The following is a 16584-nucleotide window of genomic DNA, read 5'->3' on the forward strand; positions in this document are numbered from 1 at the left end:
CGCCTTGGGCCCAGGGCTTCCGAGGGCGGGCCCCTCTGGGGCGGGACGGTGTACACCTCATTATACGGTGCCCATCTCGCCTCAGTGACCTCGGTAGGTCGATCTGCCAACCCTGCCAGTGGGGCATTGTCAACACAGGAAGTTCCTGAGGTTCGCTTTTGGGGGCGAAGCTTACCAATATTGGGTTCTTCCGTTCGGCCTAGCACTCTCACCCCGCACTTTCACGAAGTGTGTGGATGCTGCTCTGGCTCCTATGCGACTCCGGGGCATCCGCATCCTGAGTTATATTGACGACTGGTTGATATTAGCTCGATCGGAGCAGATGGTGGTTCGGCATTGAGATGTCGTTCTCGTCCATATGAAAGAGCTGGGGTTAAGACTAAATGCAGAGAAAAGTGTGCTTTCTCCAGTACAGAGAATCACTTATCTGGGTGTGGTGTGGGATTCGACCACGATGCAGGCATGCCTGTCTCCTGCTCAGAGACTGCTGGGTCTGATGGCAGCTGCGTCCAACGTAATACCTCTTGGCCTGCTGTACATGAGACCCCTACAGTGGTGGCTCAAGACCAGGGAGTTCTCACTGAGGGGAAACCCGCTCCGCATGATCAAGGTCACGCGGCAGTGCCTACGTGCCTTAGACATGTGGAGGGAACCTGGGTTCTTGTCTCAGGGCCCGGTGCTGGGAGTTCCTTTCGCCGCATAACGCTAGCAACGGATGCATCTCTCACCGGATGGGGAGCGGTCATGAGTGGCCGCTCTTCCCGTGGTCTGTGGAGCGGCCGCCATCTCACTTGGCACATCAACTGCCTGGAGATGCTGGCCGTGTTTCTAGCACTGAAACACTTTCTCCCGGACCTAAGAGGTCGCCACGTGTTGGTGCGCACTGACAACACGGCAGTGGTCTCTTATATCAACCACCAGGGAGGTCTGCGCTCGCGCCCCCTTTACAGGCTGGTGCTCCAGATCCTTGTGTGGTCCCAGGGAAAACTCCTCTCGCTGAGATCAGTTTATATCCCTGCCCATCTCAATATGGGAGCAGACGCCCTGTCGAGGCAGAGGCCGATGCCCGGGGAATGGAGGCTCCACCCCGAGGTGGTGGAGCAGATATGGCGTATGTTTGGCCGAGCTCAGGTGGATCTGTTTGCGACTCAGGAGACATCGCACTGTCCCCTCTGGTTCTCTCTGACTCATCCAGCTCCCCTAGGACTGGATGCTATGGTACAGACGTGGTCGAGGCCGCGTCTGTACGCCTTTCCCCTGATCGCTCTGCTCCCGGGAGTTCTGGAGAGAGTGCGCCGGGACGGGGTCCGCTTGCTGCTAGTAGCCCCGTTCTGGCCGGGCCGAGTATAGTTCTCGGACCTGATTTCCCTTCTCGACGGCTCTCCATGGGAGATTCCCGTCAGGAGGGACCTCCTCTCACAGGCAGGGGGCGACTTTATGTAGTCCCCATAGTTCTGTGTTGTTCTGTGTTGTCTTATGTGGCACCTTGGTCCTGGAGAAACGTTGTTTCGTTTCACTGTGTACTTGTATATGGCTGAAATGACAATAAACTCCACTTGACTTCACTTGACTTGACATCCTTCACCCCCACCCGGAGTTGTGGAAGCTGTGGGTGTGGCCTCTGAGGGGGCACAACTCAGAGCTTCTGGTCTCTCAGCCGAGGTTGTTGAGACCATCCTTCAGTCCAGAGCTCCCTCAACGAGGAAACTGTACGCCCTGAAGTGGAAACTTTTCACTTCGTGGTGCGGAGACCGCCGGCTCGACCCTGTTCACTGCCCAGTTGGTACAGTGCTGGAGTTCCTGCAGGCCAATCTCTCCACAGGGCTGACACACTCCACTCTGAAGGTCTACGTGGTGGCTATTGCGGCCTGCCATGCCCCTCTTGGTGGTCAGTCAGTGGGCAGGCACCCCCTGGTTACACATTTCCTCTGTGGTGCACTGAGGCTCAGACCTCCAGTGCGATCTCGGGTCCCTCCTTGGGACCTGGCCGTGGTTTTAGAGGCTCTCTGTAAACCCCCCTTCGAGCCTATAGAGGAGATTTCGGACCGTCTTTTGACATTGAAAACTGCCTTTCTCTTGGCTATTTCCTCTCTTAGGAGAGTGGGGGATCTTCAGGCCCTCTCTGGGGCCCCCTCTTACTTAGACTTTGCGCCCGGTCTGGCCAAAGCATTCTTGTACCCCCGAGCGGGGTACGTACCGAAAGTTCCCTCCTCGGCACCACGGCCGGTCGTGCTGCAGGCCTTCGGTCCTCCTCCCTTTCGGGAGCCCGACCATCGGAAGCTTAACTGTACGTGTCCAGTATGAGCACTGGATGCGTACGTCCACAGAGCTGCCCTGTGGAGGAGGGTGGACCAATTGTTTGTATGCTTTGGTCCCCCTCAGCCGGTGGATTGTGGAGGCCATTTCCCTGGCTTATGAGTCCTCTGGTCTCCCCTCACCCTTGGGGGTCAAGGCTCACTCTACTCGAGGTGTGGCGGCCTCGAAGGCCTTTCTGGCAGGTGTGTCCATGCAGGACATCTGCAACGCGGCGGGTTGGTCCACGCCCCTGACATTTGCCAGGTTCTACGGCCTAGATATGCGAGCCACTCCCGGCTCTTCTGTCCTTTTGCCTTAAGCTGTGCCTTTTCCACAGTAGCCAGGGATTTGTAAGTCTGGCGGCGTGGGCATACTCGTTCCCATAGCGTTTCGACGCAGCTCGAGTTCCTGAAGGGGAACGTCTCCAGGTAACGCATGTAACCATGGTTCCCCGAGGGAACGAGACGCTGCATATCAGTGCCACACTTCTGGCATCCCTGACGCGCTTGCCTCATTTCTCAGAAGCTAGCGCGGCGCTTGCCGCTTGGGCTTTTATGCTTCCGGGTCACTACATCACCCCGCCCGTGATGTCTCGCCCATCCATTGGACTGATTACACACGTGATTCAGAGTGCGGTCACGCTGAAGGCGTTCTCATAGCATTTCAACACAGCGTCTCGTTCCCTCGGGGAACCATGGTTACATGCGTAACCTGGAGATGTTTCGTTTTTTCAAAATACTAATAATGACTTAATCTTGCTGTGGAAGCCGGGCATAGTCAAGCGCTGGTTTGTGAATGGAGGGCGGGTCCATACACACCTGCTGGAAATGTTGATAATGAAGATAGAAGAAGAAGAAGTACTCGACCTCATGGTGCTGGAGCAGTTCATCACCTGACTACATGAGGGGATGGAGGAATGGGTCCAGTGCCACTGTCCGGCATCACTAGATGAGGCAGTCTAGTTGGCAGAGGACCGCTTAACAGCATATCCAGGGGCAGACGAGCCCCTGTTATTTGCAGTTCAAGAGGTCCTGCAAGCCTCCATGGGGTTTTCCCTATTTGAATTATTGTAGGGGCATAAGTCTCGTGGCATTCTCGAAGTCATTATGGAAAATTGGGAGGAGAGCCCTTCTAACAGCAAAAATGAGATTCAGTACATTCTTCATCTCAAAGCAAAACTCCACACATTGAGTCACATAACAGAGGAGAATTTGCATCAGGCCCAAGAATGACAGTACTGACTGTATAATAGGGGTACTCAGCTAGGGGAGTTTTTTATTACCCACATTGAGCTCCAAATTGGCAAGACCCCTCTGAAGTCACATGGCGAGCTGGGGATGTCGACAATGAGGTAAGGCGAACAGATAGAGGCAGGGTCCGGCAAGTTTACCACCTCAACCTCATCAAACCATGGAGAGACATGGTGCCTGCGCTTTGGTGACGGTCATTCCAGAGAGGGAGGAGCTAGGACCAGAGGTGAACTGAGAGGTGTGTTTTGCCTGAACACAAAAAAGGTGAATCGGGAGGAGCTCACGGCCATGCTCGATATGGGTATAATCGAGGAGTCCAACAGTGACTGGTCCAGTCTGGTGGTCTTGGTTCACAAGGCCAATGGTTTGGTCTGGTTCTGTGTGGACATTAAAAAAGTCGATACAGTGTCTAAGTTTGACGCTTACCCAATGCAATGCATTGATGAACTGCTCAATCAGTTAGGTGCAGATCACTTTTGTTAGACACTGGATTTGACAGAGGGATATTGGCAGATCCCCTTGAGTCCAGTATCCCATGAGAAAACGGCCTTTTCCAGTCCATTTGGGTTACACCAATTCGTGACCCTTCCTCATGGGTTCTTTGGAGCCCCGCGATGTTCCAGTGACTCAAGGACAGAATCCTCCGTCTGCACGTTGCATATGCACATTCTGCACCTCGGGGCTGTCCTGAGATTGCTGAGATGGGTGGGACTCACAGTAAAGCCAAAGAAGGTGTCTGGGCTTCCACTTGGGACATGGGCAGGTGTGCCCCAAATTGATAGGACAGCAGCAATTGTGGCCTACCCAAGGCCAAATGGAGGTGAGACAGTTCTTGGGGCTGGCTATTATTGTAAGGTTATCCCTAATTATTCATATGTCAACAGCCCGCTGTCTGATCTCACTAAAAAGGGAGCGCCAGATCTGGTCTAGTGGACGGAGCCATGCTAACAGGCTTTATTCAGGTAAGACTGCACTCTGAGGAGTGCCACTCTTGGGACAGATGGTTGGGGGCTGTATTGTCCCAGGCGATGGAGGGGAAGGAGCACCCCGTGCTGTACATTAGCCCCGAGCTCTCAGTGAGAGAGAGTAAGTAGAGCACGATCGAAAAGAATTGCTAGTCATCAAATGGGTGGTGAATGGAGAATGGAGCCGGAGCCGGAGAGTGGTAAGGATTACACACCTGTGGGCAATGTTGCTAATGAATGTTCTGTGTTTCAATGAATGGTGCCGAGGATAAACAGGGGAGAGACAAGCACCTTGTGAGCGAGAACTGAGCAGTTCAGAGCTGTGTGTGTGTGTTTGCGCCCATATGGGCTTAAAATACCACTGCTGAAAAAGCAAGTAAAAGAGTCACAGCCAATAAAGAGCCTTTTTTGAGTTGTCCCAAGCCTACCTACAGTTTTCGCATTTACCCCAGAATCAGAGAGTGTGCTACACTCGCCTTCACAGGGTGAACTCAAGACTGAGCATTTGAGCATTGCAACTAATTACCAAGAGGCAGATCTCTGTCTCCCTCTGGTGGCGGGCCACGGCTGTGGTGGCCTGCCCCTTACACTTGTAGGCCGGAGAAGAAGAAATAGACTTTATTTGTCACATAAACATTACATTATGAACGAAAGTCCTAACAGATTGAAAGAGGTGGGTAATCTTTTGGGTAAGATTTTAAATCTGCTTAAAACAAATGTTTGTTAGTGTGAGTTCTACTTGTTAAAAATATTGCTGCTTTTAAACAATTTTCCTGCTTCTATGAATTTACAATTGTGTTATTTCAACAACATCTATAGTCCTAGAGGAATGATGATTTGACATTGTATGGATTACTGACATATTTGTTGACATATGTTGACATATTTATAGAATATAAACTATCATATTTATGAATTATATACAAAATAAAACTATCTAAAAATCTTAACCAGAATCACCAGAATAGATGGGATTTCATGATTCAGCTAATTTTCACTGAACTAATTAGGCCTAGTTATATAGCCTAATATAATTAGCAAATTTGGCTACTCGTTTACACAATATCATATCATGATTATATTACAATAATATAACATTAGCTAATAATATTAGCTATCTTAGTTGTTCTCCAGAGTGGGACTGATTTCCAGCCCAAGAATGTCATCTGAGTGGCCTATGCATGTGACCCCCATATGTGCAGCCCACACACTCACTTAGAATGTCCACAATGCCAAATCCACAGTTTAAACTCTTTTGACTATTTTCGAAGATATTGCACAGTAGGCATCAACTACAACACAAATTAAATAAATATATGCAAAAAAAGTAAAAAAAAAAAAAAAAAAAGAACAGGCCTAAAATAAATATAAATAAACGTACAAGTAGTTTAAATAGTGAACAATGACTGAACTAGGCTTATAAATGTCAAATTAAAATAGAAAACATGCATAAACAAATCAGTCATTCATAAATATCCCAGAGATACTAAAATTACTAAACACTAATCTGATGAAGGATAGATGGGCTACTTAGATATTGTAGCTTGTCAAGCTATAAGCATCTAATAATTTAAAGCAGTAGAGTATCCACTGTGACTTTTTCTTCCTCTAACACCTTTCTCTTCTTTGTTCTGGTATTTGCCACTGCCTCCTTTCTTTTTTGCTGTCCATATTGATTAAAGGCTAAGAGGGCTCTCTGGTCTAACTGTAAACCTGTACATTTGTCATGTGATCAACCAGCCTGGAATCAATCGACCAATTAGGGATCTCTGAGAATCGATCTCATTGTATTGTTGCATCCTGTATGGGGAGGCAGGTGTGTGATTGATAGGCTACCTGTGTGTGTGTGTGTGTGTGTGTGTGTTATGCCACACCAGCATTATCAAGAATAAGGAACTAATCGCATTTTAATCTTCCATACAGGAGAATTCCATATTATAAGGGATGGGGACAACCCTAAGAGCGTTCATGCTCCTGAATGTCAGGCAAATGAAGGTTTAATTGTCATAAAGGAGAGGCTGAAGCAGATACAAATGCATTTAAGTGTTTTATTAAAAAGCCACTGGCAAACAAATCCAAAACACGAGTCAGGAGAAGTAAACAGTAAACAGGCAGAGGTCAGGTGATCAGCAAACAAATGATTGAATTGAAATGAATTGTGTGCCCTTGTTGCTTACTATGCCTTCTGGAATGCCAAAATATCAAAACACATGATTGAACAGGAGTTCTGCTGCGGAGAAGGCTGTGGGTAACCCAGGCAGGAGAATGAGGTACAGTGAGAATAGAGAATTAGAGAATAAGTCCATGATAACTAGGATGGCAGTGATTCGGGAAGGTCATTGATAAAGCCTAGTGCCAAATGGGACCAGGACTGGTGTGGTGTGAGCAGTGGCATCGGTTTTCCTGCTGGCAAGGTTCGAAGAACCTTGGCTTGTGCTCAAGCCCAGCAGGAGGACACAAATCGCTGGACATCGGTTAACATGTGGGGTCACCAGTATTTGGCTGGCAGTAAATGGTACATTTGGTACATTTCCCAGAGTGACCTGTGGCTAGTTCAGTATATGCCCAGGTGTTGAGTCTGTCTAACAGGGCAGGGGGCACAAATTTCTTGTTCGGAGGACATGAGCTAGGGATTTGTTGGTTCGTCTGCGTGCAATCTCCCAGGTGACTATGCCTAGAAAACAGGAAGGTGGGAGGATGTGTTCCTCGCTCCTCTTCTTGGGATTTGCCATGTACAACCGAGACAGAGAGTGGAGGAGTGTGGCAGTGCAGGGGTGGAGAGCGCATGGGAGATCGCATCAGAGATTCTGTGCTCGCAAAAAGGAGTCCAGGATCTGCAGGCCTACTCCACCTTTTGCCCAACCCCTCACGTCCGTGGTCCCACCTCTTCCTAGATTTTATCACCAAGCTGCCTTCATCCCAGGGCAATACAGTGTTATTTGTCATGGTCAACCAGTTCTCTAAGGACTGCAAATTTGTTGCACTACCCAATCTCTCGTTAGCCAAGGAGACAGCAAGACTACTGCTGCAGCATGTCTTTTATTTGTGTTCATTTCTTGCTTTGCACTCAGGTTCTACTATTAAGCATTGGTTGGTGGCTCACTCAGTTTGCTCTGGACTCCCACAAATACAGAGACCTGTGTTTGAATCTGACATGTGATGAGTCACCACATTACAATTTATTCAAAGAAATTAGGTTTAATCTAATAAATTTGCATAAATAAAATAAAACCTAAAATCTAGTATTTGGATGATGTTAGGATTAAAATATTCACATTTAAATATTTAATATTATTTCATTGTTTTATTTTTGTCCAAGATGCTCTCAAGAGAAAAAGTTTTACATGACAATTTGTTTGAAGATTATTTATTAATTATTTAATTTTAAAAAACACTATTAAATTTTTTTTTTTTTAAATGCCAAGTGAATTCAACAACATTCACCATTTTGGGAAATTCCCTTGTAATATCCTTCTAATTATGAATAAGAATGAAAATTTTCTGATTATAGGTCATCTAGAAGTTGAGATTTTGGATTCTTAATACGCAAAAATGATTTTGAGTTTTAAATAAATAAAAAAAGAAGCAACCAGAGGCCGAGGGTAACCCACACCACCACCATGCTTCACTGCGGGATTGGTGTGTTTTTAGGGCGATAAGCAATGTTGGATTTCTGCCAAAAATACAGCTCTGTGCCAAGAGCAAAAAGTTCAATTTTGATTTCATCAGCAAACTCCAAATAAGCCCAGCTTTGTGGAGTATGCATGCTCTGGTTTTCCTGTTAACAGCTTCTTCTGTCTGAGTCATGGATCTCTCCAGCTCTGTCAGAGTTCTTCTTAGCTTCTTGGTTGCTTTTCTGTGTGATCTCTTCTTTACCTGGTCACTGACTTTTAGTGGACCGAGTCTATTCAACTTATTTTGAATTCCAATGATGCCTAGTTCCACCAGAACTACTTTAGGAATTTCACCCCAATAGGGGTAAATATTTATGCAATCACAATTTTTTTAAAATTTTTTGCTATTTTGTGTAGATTTGTGACATGTAATTCTCAACACCATTCTCTTGTAATGTTCAGAAAGACTAAAGACTTACTCATGAAGAGCAGAGCAGCCAGACACAGCAGACGTGGACACTCCATCATCAACAGTGAATCTGGGATGGAAAAAAAGAAAAATATTAACAGACATATTCTCTCTCACAGAGGAGAAAATGCACACAAGAATGTTTTATTAGAGTAAGTAATACCTTTGCTTTTAATATTTAAACAAACAATTTAATAATAACAATGTTTGAGCAAGGGCTGTATAATAATAGCACTCAGGTTTGCCTCTTTTTTTTTAGTGCATAACTATAGGGTTTTTTTTTGCCATTTGAGTACCTTTTAATCCACCATGCCAAATAAAGTAAAGTAAAAAGAGTAGTAAAAATTTTTTAGAAGTAATGCTGCATATTTCAGCACTAAATTAGTCCATCTTATAAAATTTAATTTTGTCGTTAAGTATAATAGTTTTATAGAAAATAGAAAATTACACCCTCTTTTAAATTATGGTATAAGTCATATGTACTTTGCTTCTTTGTGTGCTTGTTGTAGCTGCATTGTAACGTACCACAACAAATAATTGTTTTTATTTAAACGTCTGCTATTTTTGTGTAGATATTTCCTTTTAAATATTTTTCTACAGACATCTCCATTTTTCTTTTTTGGCAGTTTTAACTAATGGGTGAAATAGCAAAATGGAAGATAGCACAAAAACAAAGCATTATAGGCACTGGGTGGAATACGTGGAAGCTCCAGTGCAAACTGCTCCAGCAACAGGAATAAGTAAAGATGATTAATCTATTTGCTTTTTTATCTTGATTATATTAAATAAAAATAACAGAATTTTTGGTTTAATGAGTCCGGAATTCTTCCCAAAAGCCTGATTTTATTAATCTTACTTCCTGATATTTTCCTACTGAAATACATATTTAAAAATAAATAGATAAATAGATAGATAGATAGATAGATAGATATTAAGTTAAATTAAATTAAATTTAAAGCTTACCAGGCTGTAGACCACTTTTATTGTGTCTGCAGAATGTCTGTGCATCTGTCTAAATGAGAAGCGCGTCACGGGGTATCTATATAGACACCGCAACAGGAAACAAAACCTGAAATATGCAGCTGTCAAATGTTATTTACCTGGTCTAATACTTGTCAGGAGAGTACTTTCTCTTTTGATAATGGACCTTCTCTGCATCACTACTAACAAAAGATAATCGAGATTTTGTTTTGATAAAGAATATTTTAAATCTGACTCACCAGTGTATTGTTGTGGCATGACTAAGATGAAAAATACGGTTACGTTTGAAAGTTATACTGTACACTATTTTAAAATAGTGGCAGATATTTATATGTATTCAAAATAACATTTGGAATCTGTGCAGCATAATGTTTGGAGCAAACAAAAAACAGCCCAACATCCAGGTAACACCATTGCTGTGATCAAGCATGATGATTGTAGTATCATGCTCTACGGCTGCTTTTCAGTAGGAGGAAAACTTTCTGCCACCACAGGCAACATGACTGGAGTATACCAGACATCTGAATTTAGGGTGAAAATATGTGTATGTTCCAACAGGACAACAAGCCAAAACAGAGGGTTTTGGAATGGCTTGAAAAATAAGAAGGTTTGTGTTTTGGAATGAGTCAAAGCCTCATCGAATGGTGTTCATAGACTTCAGTTCAGCATTCACCACAATCATTCTTCAGCACCTAATTGGAAAGCTGAACCTGCTGGGCCTAAACACCTCCCTCTGCAACTGGATCCTGGACTTCCTGACTGGGAGACCTCAGTCAGTCAGAATCTGGAACAGCATCTCCAACACCACCACACTGAACACTGGGGCCCCTCGGGCCCCTCACCCTGCTGACTCACAACTGTGTGACAATGCACGGCTCGAATCACATCATCAAGTTCGCTGATGACACGACTGTGGTGGGTCTCATCAGCAAGAACGATGAGTCAGCATACAGAGAGGAGGTGCAGCGGCTAACGGACTGGTGCAGAGCCAAAACTTGTCTCTGAATGTGGACAAAACTAAAGAGATGGCTGTTGACTTCACTTTATGTAAATATATGTAGTCTCCTGTAGTTCTGTGTTGTTTTATGTAGCACCTTGGTCCTGGAGGAACGTTGTTTCCTTTCACTGTGTACTAACTAGCTGTATTGTATAAGGTTGAAATGACAATAAAAGCCAATTGGCTTTACTTGACTTGACCAAGACAACTCAATTCAATTCACTGTGATTATAAATAATTCCCTTCTATAACTGGTCTACATGGTCAAAAAGTACAATTGTGTAATCAGGAAATTCATTATAGTTTTAAAATGAAGCCTATTTTGTTGAAGTTATCAACCGTACACTGATGGAGACTTGAGTGCAAAACTGTTTGTGGCAAATTGCAGTCCTAAAGCAATTGAAGTCCTAAGCCATCAAAGCATAACTGTTCGTATCAATTACAGTCCAAAGCCATCTTCATGATTTCTAAGTGGTATCATCCACAGTAATCACATTTATCTTTAGGCTGTCCATGTGGGGCCATCCTCAGCAGCAGCGAGTGGATTCCAAGTGATGAGAACTCTGTAATTGCTGCAAAAAGATAGTTCAGTCTGAGGGGGTGAATACTTATCAATTAAACATACTGTATAATTGTTGATATGGTGAAATTTTCTGTGTGGAGACATTTATTTATCAGTCAGAGGTAAAAGTGTAACTTTAACTTTTCAGGACAGTGGAGTTTATGCTTTTTGCATTTTCTCAGTAACATGAAAAGTTGCTTTTTTTGTCTTATTAAGTTCAAGACAGAGAAAAAAGAGAGGATAATGAGAGAATGGCTGTTTATAGCCGTTATAACATACAGTTGGGTCCATAAGTATTTGAACAGTGACAATTATTTTTGTCACAAATAATTTTGCCTGTGTACACCATCACAATGGATTTGAAATGAAGCAATCAAGATGTGATTGAAGTGTAGACTTTCAGCTTTAATGCAAGGGGTTTAACAAAAATATTGCTTTTAGGGTTTAGGAATGACAGCTATTTTTACACAGTCCCTCCATTTTCATAGGCTTAAAAGTATTTGGAAAAACTAACATAATTATAAATATTAGGATTATTTTTAATACTTGGAAGCAATGACTGCCTGAAGTCAATGACTACCTGAAGTCTGGAACCCATGGACATCACCTTTGCCAGGCCTTTATTGCAGCCGCTTTCAGTTTTATATTCAGTTGCTGCAGTTGCTGCTTTCTGCCTTCAGTTTTATCTTCAGGAAGTGAAAAGATTATTCAATTAGGTTGAGGTCAGGTGACTGACTCAGCCATTTAAGAACTTTCCATTTCTTTGGCTTAAGAAGCTCTTGGGTTGCTTTCGCGGTATGTTTTGGGTCATCCATCTGTACTGTGAAGCATCGTCCTATCATTTTTCGCAGCATTTGACTGAATCTAAGCAGAAAGTATAGCTCTATACTCTTCAGAATTCATCCTGCTACTTCTATTAGCAGGCACATCATCAATAAACACCAGTGACCCAGTTCCACTGACAGCCATACATCCCCATACCATAACACTGCCTCCACCATGTTTGACAGATGATGTTGTAAGACTGTAAATGAGAACAGGAAATAACTTGTTTCATGGATGTTCTGCAACATTATATGCAACTATAAAGTTATAAATAGTATGGTATGAAATAATAATAATAATAAGTAAACAAACAAATAAATAAATTATAATCATTAGCAAATTGGTATGTCATTAGAGGCATAAAACAATTGTCAACAATTGTCGCTTAAGCTAATTAATGTTATCGGATTTTGATCCGGTGTTATCCGATTGTCTATTAAGGTAAATAATTCTAAAGAATTACTTCTGCACTAAGTATGCAGGCGAAGTCATACACTTTGTCTGGAGGATATGGACAAGGCAGGTTGTCATACACAAACAAAAAGAAAAGAGAGATGAAATTAAATTTGAGTAAGTGGCAAGTACCTTTCAAGGTCACACGGTGGTTTGGGGAATTCGAATATGAGGTATTTTTAATGGACAAGGCAAACACACAGCAGATTTATCACCTCAACCTCCTTAAACAGTGGAGAAAGGTTGTCCCAGTTGCTCTGGTGACAGTGGAGGCAGAGAGACTTGGAGATTCCTAACCATACCAAAGATCAGACTTTTTCTGACTTGTGTGAAATGATTGTGTGCACCATATCACTTTCCTGAGCACCAAAGAAAGGTGGTTAAAGAACTGGGTAAAATGCTAGAAATGAGAGGAATACAGAAGTCACACAGCCCGGATTTGACCAAGGTTTACTGGCCAATTTACAAAAATCCAAGCGAAAATGCCTCTCCCTTCAGGCTTTTTTTAGAGTGTTAGCTACATTTCAATGATATAATATTCTATATTAATCATTAGCAGCAGCATATGCAGTATGATTGGGCAGTCTGTAAGTCCAAGAGATAGACAAAGCTCATGTGGCCTTCTCACAACTCAAAAGCAAAAATGAGCTGAGTCAGTTCTTAGGAATGGCAGCATATTATTGTAGGTTTGTGCTCTCACCATGTTCTTGCAGGATTATTTTGAACTTATTACACATGTGAAGGTACTCTACTAACTTCGATCATCAAACAGCTTACTATGCAGATGGATTGTAGACGAAACCTCTGACTAGGAGCTGCACAAATCAGAAGTATCAACTTAAAGTAGCTGTGCAGTGGTCAAAGTAGCTAATAGTGATACAAAACAAGAACTTGGTGTTGATGGTAAAGAAAGTTAAGATTAGTTGTATGGAGGTTCTGGGTGTAAAAGAACATTTTAAAACCTTGGAAAGGTGTTTCTGAAGTCTCTGGCCTGCTGTTCTGTCTCAGTAAGAGTACAATATCATTTATCACTCTTCTCTTTGAATGCACTGCTTAAATATGACTGATGAGTGAATGTGCATTTAAAGAGACCTTCAGGGTGTGGTCAGTGTAGAAGCAGGCAGAGAAAAGTCTTTTCAAATTATTTAACAGCCGTGATGTTTGATGTTTTATATAATTAATTTCAGTTGTACCACGAAATGGCTTGTTTGCTTCTTAGGATGTAAATATATTTGGCAAACAAGTGTAGTCATGCATGTGGCATGTACACCTGTTGGTTTTGTTGAAACTTACTCATGACTTGAACATCACTCAATACTTCTCGAAGAAACATTTTGAGAAAAAACACAATCACTTTAAAAAAACACACACACATACTGTACCTCACCTCTGTGGACATTTACTGGAATCAAGGAAATTCCAGGTTGAACAGGTTGTTCTACACATTTGGCATGCAAGCATAGCTTATCATCATAAGTTATCATATGTGTCAGAAATTCATGTCTTGGTTGAGAATATCAATTAAAGCTCTATTGTGGATGCATTCTGAGTCTGTCTCTTTGTCTCTGACCCTGACCCTTCATGTTTCTGACCTTCTGATCTTTCATGTTTTCAAACTCCATCTTCAACCTAAATTATCTGCTTTACGCAGCCCCTGAGAATTTACGCAGGCTAACGTGAAGTAAGTTAAAAGTTAAACATTTGTTTTTTGAAGACTTTTTTTACTTATCAACTTTTGCTGCTGTTTTAAGCTATGTAATTTTACCTTGAAACATTCAGCTATTTTTGTGGCCAGGTTTTCATGTTTCCTTTTAACATTTAGAGGTCACATGTCACCCAGGTGATTAATTTCTGATATTTATTCTTTTATGGATTACTAAATCATGTAATGTTAATTTACAAACAAAATGAAAACATTTATGGAAATTTTAAAGTGTTTACTTGCTACCATGAATCATTACAATGACTAATACAATGACCGTGGCATGGTCAACCATCAGCTTATTATTAAATGTTTTGTTGTGGATTTTGGCCAAGAATAGTCAATGTCACTGTCTTTGACTGCTCATACTACAAAGGCTATACGTCGTCATGTCCCTGATGCAGATGTGCAGGTTGCTTTGCTTTGTTTTCAGAACAAAGAGACATGTAATCAAGAAAGGGGACTTTGTGAGACTAGACCATGGAGAGGAGCCTATTCCTCCTGTGGTTATCATAATGATTCCTGTGCAGTGGTCTGATCTTGAAACAAAGAAAGGTCATGGCTGGTTTCTGAGCCATACCTTAAAAAGCTAAAAAGGAACCACAAGACTCTCTTGTCCACCCTCATGAGCCTAGAAATTCATGGTGCAGCATGGCAATGGTTTGCTTCCTACCTGGAAGGTTGGTCATATCAGGTGACATGGAGGGGATCCACATCTGCTCCCCGCAGACTCTCCACTGGTGTCCCACAAGGCTCAGTACTTGGCCCTCTCCTGTTCTCCCTCTATACTCGATCTCTTGGTCCGGCCATATCCTCACATGGGTTTCATACCACTGCTATGCAGATGACACTCAACTCATCCTCTCCTTCTCCTTCGTCTGGCAGACACCTCATCATGGATGACAGCTCATCAGCTGAAACTTAATCCCAGCAAAACTGAACTGCTGTTCATCCCAGGTGATTCATCCCCATCTCAGGATCTTGCAATCTCCCTAGACAATTCTCTGATCTCACCTTCGGTTACTGCACACAACCTTGGGGTAACCATGGACAATCAACTGTCCTTATTCTCTCACATTGCTAATCTGACACGCTGTCGATTTCCCCTTTATAACATCAGAAGAATTCATCCATTTCTTTCCACACAGGCAGGTACTTGTTCAGTCCATTTCAAGACTGGACTACTGCAACTCACTCCTGGCAGGTCTGCCTCTGAGCGCCATTCATCCTCTGCAACTGATCCAAAATGCAGCTGCACGATTGGTTTTCAACCTTCCTAAATTCTCCCACACCACCCCATTGCTACACTCTCTCCACTGGCTTCCTGTAGCTGCCCGCATCAGATTTAAAACACTGATGCTTGCCTACAAAGCCAAAAACGGACCAGCACCCACTTATCTCAAAGCACTTATCAAACCTCGCATGGCACCACGCTCCCTCCGATCCTCTAGCACTGCTCGACTGGTCCCACCATTTGTCAGGGTACAAGGAAGGCATGCATTGAGACTCTTCTCTGTTCTGGCACCAAGGTGGTGGAATGAACTTCCCCTAGATGTCCAAACAGCTGAGTCACTGGCAGTCTTCAAATGACGTCTAAAGACTTACCTAATGACGTCATAAAGTACTTAAGTTAGCACTTACCAAAAAAAAGAAAAATTGTCTGAGCACTTGTCTATTACCTCCCCAACAGAGTTTTGGACTTTTTTTGATTAAGTTTGATGGTATTCCTAGTTTGTGACCTAGTGAGCCAATATCAGAATGTATTTTTGATGGACTTCAAAGCACTTTTGTAAGTCGCTCTGGATAAGGGCGTCTGCCAAATGCCATAAATGTCAGAGACTTCAGGAAGAATCAGATGAATTGAAGTTACAAATGGAATGGAATGTTTATACTATGCGTGCTACTCAGATATTGATACATCACTGTGCTTATATAGATTATCATATTATCATGCTTCATAGGTATTATAGATATGTGATGGTGATGCACCACTCTAACCTTGTGAGTGTAATTGTATTAATATAGTATATATTAATAGTATTATTACTTAGAGTATTAGAGTATAATTAGTAGTATGACTGAAAGTAATGTACTCACAGAATGTGGCTATCTTAATGCTTCATTGCATCATGTATATTGTGGGCTTTCCATCTTAAAATTGATGGAGTAATATCAACTTTCGTCAAGACAGAGCACTAAACTCCGGTAAGAGCAGTGGTGGAGGTGTGCTTTATGATAAATGCTTGTTGTTGCACGGACGTTACAGTTTTAGCAAAACACTGCTCTCCAGACCTCGACCTGCTTTAAATCAAAGTGCGCCTTTTCTACCTCCCCTGGGAATTTAGTTCAGTCATCCTTATAGTAGTCTACATTCTGCCTCATGCGGACAGAACAACAGCATTGGACGATCTGTACATTGGACGACTAGAAATTACACACCCTGAGGCTGCTTTCATAATTGTTGGGACTTT

General features: G+C 42.8%; 1 protein-coding gene across 1 annotated transcript in view; it reads right to left on the minus strand.

Annotated features, from left to right (window-relative positions):
* LOC113547504 (uncharacterized) overlaps nucleotides 1-9598 on the minus strand; it is a 39434-nt gene extending 29836 nt beyond the window's left edge. The window contains exons 1-2 of the mRNA XM_053238978.1: nucleotides 9557-9598; nucleotides 8604-8663 (exon numbers count right to left, since the gene is read on the minus strand). Coding sequence (XP_053094953.1) covers nucleotides 8604-8652 — 49 coding nt within the window. The 5' untranslated portion in view covers nucleotides 8653-8663; nucleotides 9557-9598. The remainder of the gene's footprint in view (nucleotides 1-8603; nucleotides 8664-9556) is intronic.
* Between the last annotated feature and the right edge of the window lie 6986 nt (nucleotides 9599-16584).

The sequence above is a fragment of the Pangasianodon hypophthalmus genome, chromosome 12 (genome assembly GCF_027358585.1).
Source record: "Pangasianodon hypophthalmus isolate fPanHyp1 chromosome 12, fPanHyp1.pri, whole genome shotgun sequence".
In the NCBI taxonomy this organism is placed as follows: Eukaryota; Metazoa; Chordata; class Actinopteri; order Siluriformes; family Pangasiidae; genus Pangasianodon; species Pangasianodon hypophthalmus.